We start from the raw sequence: 12,094 nt of genomic DNA, 5'->3' as shown, positions 1-12,094 counted from the left end.
TAGAACAGCCTGCACAGCCCTGAGCTATAAGAACAGAGAGGAAAGCAGGAGGGAGATGGGCTTAACAGTAAAGTAGGTGAAAATGAAAAAAAAGGAACTATATGAGGATTCAGGGCTGAGAGAGGCAGGGAGACAGAGCGTGTTGCAGGATGTTCTTTCGATGAGCTGATGAGGTTTCTTGCTGAATAATATCCTTCCTCTGTGCCGGCACTAATGAAATCAGAGCTGTGATTATTGTTGACCCTGTCCATGGGTTATGACTGAGGTTTGTTCTATTTAAAATCATATTTATTACCCTGTTAGTATGTGTAGCCTTTGAAACACACATCATATCAGCGAGCACTGATTGCAGACATGTTGATGTGCTCCGTGCAGTTTTAGAGCTTCGTTAGCTATAAAAATGGGACTCGAGGCGAAGCAACGCAGTGGGATTTGTAATTGATTTAGAAAGTGCCACGACACAACTGCAAAGGTCAAACTGGTAAATGCTCGCCCTTTGCTGACATCCGCTGGATTTTATCGTATATCTGTCTGTTTGGAAATGAGCCCTTGAATTTACCCAAATCAATTTCCAGTGATGTGCGCTCATGCTTTTATATCCCGAAGAGCAACATTTTAGGGACTTAGTAAAAGGGGAACTTAGCGTCTGATCTGTGCGAATGAGAACATTGTTTCTGAAAATGTGTGGATTTAGAGCATCCGATTGCTGCCTAAATCCAAATAGCACTGGCGTGGCACTGCAATCTTAATTTAGTTTGAGTGTTTAGGAGCTGTTTAACCACAAAAGCTGATCATCTTCACAGTAGTTGGCAGCCTCCTTTTTCACAGTCTATAATGCCAACATTAGGGCAGCTCTAGTGAAGCAATTAAGGATTAAGTGTCTTGCTGAAAGGCACTTTTAACTTCAGCTTCTGTGTGGAAGAAACACTAACTGTTACTGCAAACTGCAATGCCAGAAAGACATCGAGGCTTTCTATCAGTGCCGTAAGACCAAACCAGATTCAAGGCCCATATCATTCACCTTTTTAACGAGTTAATATAAGTGTCTCATACAATCAGACCGTTTTCACGTCTGTAGCTCTAATCACATATGAGCTGCTGCTGTCAAAGCAAACTTTTTTACACGTGACAGAGAAGTGCACAAAAGTGAACAACACAAAGGAGGTTGTCTGGTTAGTTAGTCGCATTAAAAGCTGACCAGAGGAGGGGCGTGGCTCACCTTGGAAGTTAATACATTTCGGAATCTATCCGGGATTATTTGGAAGTACTCTTTACCACTGTGAGCTAAAGATAGGGCACATATCACTGACCAGTTATGATCGAGATATCCTTCTGCACGCTTTTCACCTTTAGCGCAAGTATGCAGACTCAGATTACACTCAGTTGTTTTTAAATATAGCTGAAATCACAGCATGTAAATTGGTTGTTTATAGGTTTCATACACCCACTCTATATCTGACATCTGGCTATGTCCATCTATATAACAGATGGACATACATGCATAGTCAAAATAGGACAGTGACCTCCTTGCAACCAAGAAAAAGACAAATGGTGGTTGTCAGATGATTGCTCTGATTTTTTTTTTTTATCATGCAGCGACCGATTTAAAGTAGTTGCCAGAACCAACAGGTCGCTCCGAGGTTGAAGGTGCAGCACCCTGAACCTCTGGACAACTAATGGCAGTCATAGAACAAGTGCAAAGGTCACTTGGTGGGAGGCATCCTGTGTCCAAACTACTGTGGTCTGACTTTGACTGATTGCAGTCACTCTAAAACTGATAGGAGAAAGTTTGCAAATACTTGCTGTCTAATAATAGTTATAAACAGAGACTGTTTGCCAGCATGTTACAATCAATCATCCTACCCAGTAGAGTCCATGCAGACCCCAGAGAGAATTTAGAATTTTTTTATTCCATTTTCAATTGTTTTGTCAGTCATTTTGTTCCTATTGATGTCAGAACTTTGTTTTCTATTTCTGCTTTGATTAGTGCTTTTTAAAAATGCAAATGTTTTGAGGTCCCAGTGGAACCTAGTCAAAAACACTCAATTCCACCTATGGAGTTTTAGTAAACTGAAATCAGTTTGGATAGTAATTTAAAGCCTCCCATAGTATTAACAGAGGTAGGAGTACTCTGTCAATAATTTTTAAGAAGACTCAGATTGAACTTCCCACACTGGAAGCCATCAACAGCAGATGTTGCTCAGCATACCTGAGATATCTGGGACATGCTCGGGGTCATGCCACACATGGAAAGGAGTCAGCAGTGAAAACATCACCTGCAGATGTAACTGTCCAACAGTAACATCAGAAGATCTACTCAACAAAGTTTGCTCCTGAATCACAAGAAGGCAACAACTGTTTGCTGTGCCACCAAGCCTTCATCATAGCATCAGGCAAACTGTGTGCTAAAACTGCCTGTAGTGTGTGTTAGCTCGACCTCCACAACCATAGGGAAGGCTTGGTTTGCCAGCAATAAATGAGATTCATTCCCGGCGAGTGCTCGACCTGGTTAGGGCTGCTTTTTGTTGCTTTATGGACAGGATTTCTAGGTACAGCCGAGGGTGGAGGGTTTTGGGAGTCGGTGGTCCAGCTTGCAACGAGGTGGTTTGAGTGTGAAGCAGTTGAAATGAGAATGAGCACCTTTAAATCGGATGCCGTTGTTGTTAGCTATTAAAATCACTGCATGAAAGGCTATTATTTGAGGGCCCAATGCTTCCACCTTTTTCCAATATTGAAGACCGCATTGAAAAACGGTTATTTTATGTATCAGACCACAAAAAGATGCTCCTCTGCCACTGCCTAACAGTTTTAGCTCATGTTATTTTGTGACACTGCTGCTTTAACTAATGTCTTAACTCACTCGTGTGTTAAAGTGGCAGTAGGGGGTCACTAGAGTCATTAGGGTTCACCATCAGGGTGGAAATCACTGCTTATCAGTCCAAAGATTCACAGATTAATTTGTTTCTGCATGTGTGGTTAGTACTTTTGTGCTTTTCTCAGAAAGACTCGTTCCTACATGCAGTTAGGATGCCTTCAATGGTAACTTCAGAGTGTTTTCAGGTTGAAGCAGGCTCGAATTCAGCTGGATGCCAGCCAATCATTCACTTCCACTGCATAATTCCAATGCTTATTCACTAAGGCAGAGAGAGATTATCTTGAGTGACAGATTAGCTTGGACTTTCTGGGGCAGGCAAGACATTCAAGTTTCATCATCTTTGTGATTTATGGTCCGTTTTTGTTTGCGTACAGTGTAGCGTAGGCACTCTTTCTGACAGACACTTTCTGGCAGGCTTTCGTAAATGTCACTGCATCGAGCTACCTAGGTAAACCCCCTTGCACCAATGCGTTGCTTCGTTCAGCAGAGTCAGACCTCACCTGCGTTTCTTGTCTCTTACTAGCTCAGTGCCTCACATCACCAAGACAGATTGGCGTGTGTCAAGAGAGTCACTAGCTGAAAACCTCTTGAGAGTGAAATATGTGTAGTTTTGACTTACAGACTTGAAAGGAGACAGAGCAGAGCAGCATATACTTCAGGAAGCCGTATACAGGTCACAGCAAGCTAACCTGCTTTGTCTTTTAGAATCTTTAACCCTGACATCCTCATACTCTGAAGCCTTACTGGCATGCACATAAAAAAATAACCAACTTTTATGATATATCTGCACAAACTATAAGGCTTTGCATTTGAGGCTGCGAAGAGCTAGGAGGAAATGATTGTGAAGAGGGGATAGATTGGAACGTATTAAAGTATTAGAACTTTCTTCTCGTGAATGCGTGGGCAGATATGAGAGGGCAGGAAGTTCACAGGAAGAGAAAAAAAAGGGAGTGAAGCAGAGTTTAGACGAGATCAAGAGCAGAACTAAGCACATGAAACCAGTTCAATCCTGTGGTTAATTCAGCTGTGTGTATCTGACCTGGCTTGACTAGCCTGTTGTGGCGCCTCAGGAAAAATAACTCAGACATGCAAAACTGAGTTTAAAAGGAAGGTTCAGGACATGTCTCATTTATTTATGCTACATAAACTGTGATTGAAATGTGCAAACAGATGGGCAGGGACACAATCCGACAACGTTTTGGCATCACCGCTTTGTGGCCTTAGCCGACACTGAAATCCCGCACTAGCGCCTTGCCAGAAGGAAAGTCGAGATGCGCTTGGTCCTACAAACAACATCCACATTGTTGCAGGGAATTAAAACCCTCAAAAATGTGTTTGATGGCAGTTCAAACCTTTTTCCTAGTTTTGATGTTTTAATCTGACATTTGGTGCATGTTGAATGTATTGAAAACACCGTTCTCATATGAAGACTGGCTGCACCAACTCTTCCCTGAAATGGGAAGTTCTCATTCATATTCCAGGCATGGAATACAGGTATGTGGCACGGGCTTTGGGTTAATCAGTGTCTTTCTCCTGAGGGCTAAGATGCCTGGTATGTCTTTTAATCCTAACAGTATTTAGCCTGCCAAGGCAATAAGTCATTGGCTGGATTAACACTTGCCCTGGTGTAGAACTGAGCACGTGTGTGTGCGTGTTGGCTTAGGTGAAAGTCTAGCTTAACTATTTCTTGTAAATTAGGTGCTTAAAAGCGTTGGCATTAGTGTCCAGTTATAACTGCTGCCACTGTTCTCTGCTATATTTCAGAAACTGGCTGCAGGGATTGAGTGCGGCTGTTGAGAGATGATGTGGCTGTTGGCTTAAGTTCCCTTTTATCCTGCAGGTGCTGATGGAACTGAGGTCAGGGCTTAATGGAGGCCAGTCAAGTTCAAAACAAGAAATCTCTTCATGGATCTAGTTTGTGCATAATAGTTTTGTCCTCCTGAAATTCTAACTGTTCAGGCAAAGTGGGAAGCACAATGTTGTCCAAAACTCGCTTTCCAAATGATGGGGTCATGTACATCTACTCTACTCACATTCACACCTGTCATATGTAAATGTTTCAGAGTCAAGATCAGTGTGATGAGATATGGCATGAGCTGGAAGCACACAGCACACAACTGTAGGGATGCTGATGTTCTTGAGGATTATATTGAGATGTTGTTTAAAAAAAAAACAGAGTAAAATGATTTGTTAAAAAACCCAGAAACAGAAAATATATCAAGAAAAATAATTGCTTATTTTGGATTTGATGACAGCAACACATCTTGGAAAAAGTTGGGATGGGGCCATGTTTAACACTGTGTAGCATCCTCTGGTCTTTTAACAGCAGCCTGTAAATGTCTGGGAACCAAAGAGACCAGTTGCTGAAATTTTTACAATTCTTTATAGTATTTTTGGTTTTATGATGGTCCAAATGTTTTCAGTTGGTGAAAAGTCTGGATTCTAGGTTGGCCAGTTCAGCACACCAACGCTTCTGCTTCTTCTTGTAGCCCTGCTGTTGTGCCCGATGGAGCTTGAACCTCTGTTTGTGGATGCAAACTGTGTTCACTGACAGTGACACAATCATGTCTGTTTTGAATGCAGTGCAGACTGAGTGCGTGAATATCACAGGTATCCGATACTGACTTTCAACTTTGTCTTCTGCGCACAGAGATTTCTCCAGATTCTCTGAATCTTTTTTTGATATTATGTAGATGGTGAGATATTCAAAGTTGTTGCAATTGTATGTTGAGAAACATTATTCTGAAACTTCTTTCTGAGCTGTGACCAGTTCATCTAATTTATTGTGAAATGCTCCTCCCCCATCCCAACCTTTTTCAATCACTTCACTGCCATCAAAATCAAAATGAGCTAATATATCTTCATGAAATAATCTCTGTTTAAACATTTGATATGTTTTAAAATTTCTATTGTGAATAAAATATGGGTTCGTAAGATTTACAAATCATCTCGTTCTGTTTTTATTTACATTTTGTACAGCGTCTTGTCCTTATTTAGGGAACTGGAGTTGTAGTAGCACATGCTCTAAAAGTCTAATCTGTGTAGCATCACTCACATGGGACTCAACATTACATTGTGTGCCACGCCTACATTACCTTGTAGTTGCATTTCTGGTGTGTCAGTCAAATTTCAGGCTTGCCACTGACCTTTTCCAGTCAGCTTGAGGACCTGGCGCTGCTGATGCTGTTGCTGGGGGAGGATGTTGGATGAGAAGATTGGAGCGGGTCTGACAGCTCATTGGTCACATCCACCAGCCACACCAAACTGAGCCGGAGGAAGGCACTGAATCTCTACCAGCCACTGACCTCCCTACAGTGGCACACGAGACATTTGGGACTCCTCCATGAATCAGGGTTTTTTGCTGAAGGCTAATTTCTTCTGTGTACATAATATGTCTTCTTTCATGCATTTACTTGTAGAAAAAACTCTTGAAGGCTCACATATAATCTTGAATCTGACCTCACTATGTTTCTGTGGCAGCCGTTGGACTGATATTTGCCAGCTGCGGGCCAACTGAACACTGTGTCACTGAGGAATCATCCAAATCCCTTAAGCTTTGAAAGTCCCTGGCAGAGGTTTCTGCAGAATGTTGCACAATATCTTAAAAAACAAAAACAAAACCTTTCTGTTAATGTCACAGGTATGATTTTCCAGCTAAAATGTGTATTAACAATTTTACTTCCCTTAACATGCGCATAGTAAATCTATCTACACACAATCATTTGAACTCCAAGTGGTTTTGACATCAACACAATAAATTATACAATGAAATCAAATTACTCTCATTTAAGCAAATCATTAAAAAGTTTTACATTTTTTTATTTTTTCCTCATCTCTAATTGTACTCTAATTTATGGCTGCAGATGAACTCCCACACTTGCATTTGATTTTATGCAAAGATATTTTTTGTGAGTGTTGTTGTTGTATTTGCCATTTATCATTTTAGTCCTGGGTGGTGCAAATGAAATGAGGATAATAAAACCAATACTCTCTTTCCTCGTGTAAACTGTTATTTTCTACTAATGGAAATAAATATAATTTTATTGCCAGCAGATGCCTGAGAAAATAGAAAGAAAAGTAGGTTCTGAACCAGAAACATTCAAATTAACAAAACGTCTTGTAAGCCTAAAAACACAGAGACTATTATCAATTTTAATGACTCTTAATAGCTTTACATTTTTATATTCCCAACAGCAGTTTTAGTCATTGTTACTAGTAAGTGCAGCACTATGGAAATGGCAGTTATAGTAAGCAAGCAATGTTGCTGTACCACACTGTATAGCACATTCTGCGAGTAAAACTGTGTGATCGAAGTTTGCCCAAACGACATGAAAACTCACAATGTACAGACAGTTCCACACAAAGTCCAGCAACCTAAGACTCTATAACCAAGGAAAAGAGGGAGGGTGAGGATTACTGTGAGAGCCATTATTCAGGATGAAAGAATGAGTATCCATGAATATATCACGAAGTTGGCCCCCCGGGGTACAGAGCTACCTGAGTGCTGCAAGGAAAAAGAAGACATACTCTGGAAGACACGCGCCTCCATGGGGTGTTTCATCGGCAGAAAGAAAAACTGGCTGACATCCTACCGGTTGCTAGAAAAGGATAGCATATTCCAACATTAGAACAAGCTCTAAGCAACAGATCCACAGAGGCGGGAATCTGCCACAGCAGAAGGAACCCAGGGTGTAAGCTGTGCAACGTTTCCCCTGAGACTGTCCAGCATGTGGTAGCATGGACATAAGATAAATAATAATAATGTATACTTTATTGATGCCCATGGGGAAATTGCTCTCTCTGCAGCCACTAAGCAGGCATACCGAGGAGCAGTGTGTAGGGACACACTCTTGACATGAGACTTGAGGAGCCAGGGATCGAACCACTAACCTTCTGATCAATAGGTGACCTGCTCCTGAGCTACAGCCACCCTCTGGCAAAGATGAGTAAACTGTCGCTAGGTTTTGGATAAAGTGTACACTCACAAACCTGTCAAACCTGCATTTGAAACGTTGGCTACCATAGCAGTATATTATTGCAACATGGCATTTGCGTCTTCTAACTAAAATAGGAGAATAGGAACATAAATAGTGCCATCATTGCCAGACCTGCTTGAACTTTGATCCGGGCCAGACATGCTTGCTATGTGGGAAAGTGGTCAGAGGGCAACAGGGCTAAGGCCCTGCAGGACTTCAGGCAGCTGCTGGACAACCAACCATACATATTGGTGGTTGGCCAAGAGCCGAGGACAGAGGGAGCTTACATAGATTTATTAATTCCAGCTGACAATGACATCAGACAAAGAGAGTACCAGGGGCTGAGGCAACAAGAGGAGCAGACGTGGAAGGTCATGTCCAAAGTGGTTCCAGTGTTAAATAGAAGCATTAGAAGCTGTAACCCCTAGAGGCTTCGCATATTCATGTGCAACATCTGAGCTCTCTGTCCTGAAGAGTAATGCAACAAAAATACTAGAAGAACTCTGAGACCCTGATATGCATCTGTATTAATTAGGTACCATTTATTAGAAACCATTGCACAATCACCACCAGCTTGAAACACTGATACATGTTTATGCCAAATTCTGTCCCTACTTTCTGAATGTCACAGCAGGAATCAGGGCTAATCGAACCAGACAGTCATCTCTCGTCTCAGTTTCCTGTTCTTAGTTGACTGCAGTTGCATCTGGTGTGGTCTTCTGCTGCTGTAGCCCCTGTGCTTTGACGTGCTGTGCATTCAGAGGTGCTCTTCTGCATATCTTGGTTGTACAGAATAGTTAATTGAGATACTGTGAAACAGTTTGACCAGTTTCCTCTGATCTTTGAATTCAACAAAGCAGTTTCACCCGGTGAATCTTCGTTAACTTTATAGTTTCTCTTTTCAGGGCTTTCCCTATAAACCTTATAGACGGCCGTGCAGGAAAATCCCAACAGATCAGCAGTTTGGTGCTACATTCAAAGTCACTTCAGTCAGATTTCTTCCCCATTCGTATTCTGGGTTTGAACTTCAGCAGCTCAGCTTGAGCATCTCTGCACGTCTAAACGCACTGATCAGATATTCACACGAGGGATCAGTTGAACACGGGTAACTAATAAAGTGGCCAGCGAGTGTGTGCTGTTGGAAGACGTTTTCTGTGCTATATTTTTTTTGTAAAGACCTGCAGGTGGCACTGTTTTGCACACGGCTAGTGCAGCACAAAACCCAACACAAAGAGAGGGAACGAGAGAGAGAGAAAGAGAGAGCATCAGCACGGACTGCTGCACACTCCCGTCCCACCAACACACATTTCATTGTCCCAAAGCTTGGAAAAGGGACCGGGCATGTCTCCTCTTGTCTAAAGCCGCATTCAGAGCAACATTTTTGATTTTTGATTTTGATCTTTGTTGCACTTTTTCCATAATCATGAAGCTGCACAGTCAGACCGCGGAGCTGCTCGGGCTTTGACACCTGCCCTCCTCGCTCGCTCACTCTGTCGCACCCCCTCCTCTATCTCTCTCTCTCTTTTGTCTCTCGCATCTCTGCAGCTCACAACCAGCAGCACCGAGCAGAGGGAGGAGGTGGAGGAGGAGCAGCACGGTGTACCTGACACCTACAGTCCCGCGCGTCGCAGCCCCTCGTCTCTCGCACAAACATCCCGGACTGGCTGCCACGGGCGCCTCCTCCTCTCCCGTGGCTGTGTGTGTGAGAGTGAGTGAGTGTGTATGTGTGTGTTTTAGTTAAGAGGAAATCTGTGGAGTTTGAACGGGACACGTTGCTTTTGTTTGTTCGCAGAACCCGCCCGCCCCCTCAAACTCTGAAGAATAATAACCAACATAATATTAAAATAGAGAAAAGGCAACTAAACACTGTGGATAAGAGTCTAATCCAAAAACTGTCGGGGATTTTCTGCGTGTGAGGAAAAAGGACTACACCTCCAAAGATGCGTCTGCCGGTGCTTCTCTGTGTGCTGGTGAGTCTGTGTGCCGCACCGGGCCCGGTGGCCGGGGCGGATAGAAGCTGCTCCGACCTGCGGCAGTTCTACACCGGGAAAGGGTTCACTTCGGAAAGGGTTCCTCAGACTGAGATCTCCGGTGAGTTTTTTTTTTTTTTTGTAGTTGTTTTTTTTAAATTCATCAATTGTTTTGGTGGGGGGTAACAAAGAGGACGACACTTAACGCACTCCACAGGAACGATAAAGTCAAGTTTTTGTATCATAATTTTTTATTAAAATTTCAGATCGCTCCAACTATTACAGGATGTTGTGACATAATTCTTAAATGACCCCCCCCGTGCCTTGCCTTATTTTGTGGGATTCTTGAGCGGCTGTTCAGGATGCCATTCTGTTGCATTATACATAGTCTGTGCTAGATCATTTTTATTCATAAACATTGAGTGCTTTATTGTGGTTTGCGTGAATGGGAATTCCATCTATGTTAATAAATCAGCTTAAGGTTTCTTTTTCTTTTAAAAAAAGAAATGTTCCCAAAGGGCAGCTTTGCTGAGGGTTTATTATCATGCTGCATCCCAGTTCGTGTGTCTTATTGTGCGTCTGTTCAGCCTCTCTGTGCACTCTTATACACCCCCCTCATTCAGCATCTCAGTGTTTCCCAGTCTACAGTCCTTCAGGGTATGCTCATTGTCTGCTGAGGGCAGAAATGCAGGTGGGTGTGAGCCATGTGTCTTGTGGAGCCATTCCAATCTATTCATTGTTTTTATATATTTGTGTTTGCTGGTGTTTGTGCTCCAGGTGTGAAGAACTGTTAATATAACCTAGAGGGGGCGGATGCAGACTTGTGTCCCGGGGCATTTTTCATTGTCTACCTTGCTGTGGATGGACTGCAGGTGTAGTGTGTGTGTGTGTGTGTGTGTGTGTGAGAGACACAGTAGATGCTGGAATTTGCATAAACTAATAATTTAGGCTCGCCTGGGGCAATATCCAATCACAGCTCTAGCTACAGCTCAGCGATCGCACAACATAAGCTGCTGATGAGCTGAATAAAAGAAGATGTGGTTTACACTCATTTTACTTCTTTTGTTTCATTCCTGTACTCTCATCGTGTCAGTCAGTCATCCAACTAGTCAGGCAATCATGCATTTAGTCAATCAGGGAATTACCCAGGCAGCGAAAGTAATCAGTTAGCCTGATCTCTAGTCTGTCAGTCAGACAGCACACATCAAAGTCTCTCTATCTTGTCTCTTTGGCTGCTGCAAACCATAAATGCAGATTAAAAGTGTCTTGGCCTTGGGGAAAGTGAAATTGAGCTCTTGTCCCCTTTAAGGCAATCATCTGTCGGCCTCTGTCTCCTCCCTTATTTCACCTAAAGATGGACAGACAGCAGCGAGCGTGCAGAGGAGATGAAAGCGAGGGGAGAGCAAGGTGTGTTTGTGTGCTCAGCGTCTGCGATCTGAAGGTCATTTTGTGTTGTGTCAGTGGAAATGCACACTTATGGGCGGCTGAGTTATTAATATTGGATGTGTGTGTGTGTGTGAATCAGACAGAAACCAGAAAATAGATAACAGTGAGGCAAAGAATGTGAAAATAGAGAGAAAAGGAAAGAAGGGGGAGAAAAACCCACAACCAGAGACAGTGAGTGAGTCACTCAAGGTCTGTCTGTCTGTGTTTAGTGGAAGACTGTGAAAGAGACTCGACACGACATTTTCCCTCCTCATCCATTAAAAGCTCATCTTTTATTGACAGATGAAGAACACAATGCTTCAGTCTCTTGGACCTTGAGCTGCTCTAGTTATTTGCACAAGAGTTCTGCCTCCCCAGAACTCATTAAAACTGACGACCAGTTGGGCACAGAGATGGGGACAGGGGGAAGATTTCCCCACAACAGGGGCTTTTCAGTCCTTCTCATTTCAGGGACCTTAGGTGGGTCAATTTAGATTATCTGGCCCTCCGCACTCTGGGGGATGTCCAACCTGAGAACAAAACATTAATACAGTCTATTGGAAAAACCCAGTAGATACAACACAACAAATTCATTTTGTTTACTTCCATACCTTTTCTGCACACTAGGAGGAATGTTAAATGTTTGATACAATATATTGTCTCTTTGTTTCATTGTTTGCACTCTGGATTGGTTTTCAAGCATGCATTACAGTAATGCAGACAAACCCTCGCCATACAGGTCATAATGAAGTTATACAAAAAAAAGTCCTCCAGGAAAACCGACAACGTGATCGTCATAAGCAATATTTGGTCATTTAGCACACTGAGCCTTACTTGCCTTCCTAATG

General features: G+C 42.7%; 1 protein-coding gene across 1 annotated transcript in view; it reads left to right on the top strand.

Moving 5' to 3' along the window:
- The first annotated feature begins 9,198 nt into the window (after window positions 1-9,198).
- LOC120733383 (glypican-1-like) overlaps window positions 9,199-12,094 on the top strand; it is a 46,644-nt gene continuing 43,748 nt past the window's right edge. Inside the window, exon 1 of the mRNA XM_040031505.1 lies at window positions 9,199-9,942. Coding sequence (XP_039887439.1) covers window positions 9,792-9,942 — 151 coding nt within the window. The 5' untranslated portion in view covers window positions 9,199-9,791. The remainder of the gene's footprint in view (window positions 9,943-12,094) is intronic.

The sequence above is a fragment of the Simochromis diagramma genome, unplaced genomic scaffold, assembly GCF_900408965.1.
Source record: "Simochromis diagramma unplaced genomic scaffold, fSimDia1.1 OVJJ01000284.1, whole genome shotgun sequence".
Taxonomy (NCBI): domain Eukaryota; kingdom Metazoa; phylum Chordata; class Actinopteri; order Cichliformes; family Cichlidae; genus Simochromis; species Simochromis diagramma.
This window is presented reverse-complemented; position numbering and strand designations above follow the sequence as displayed.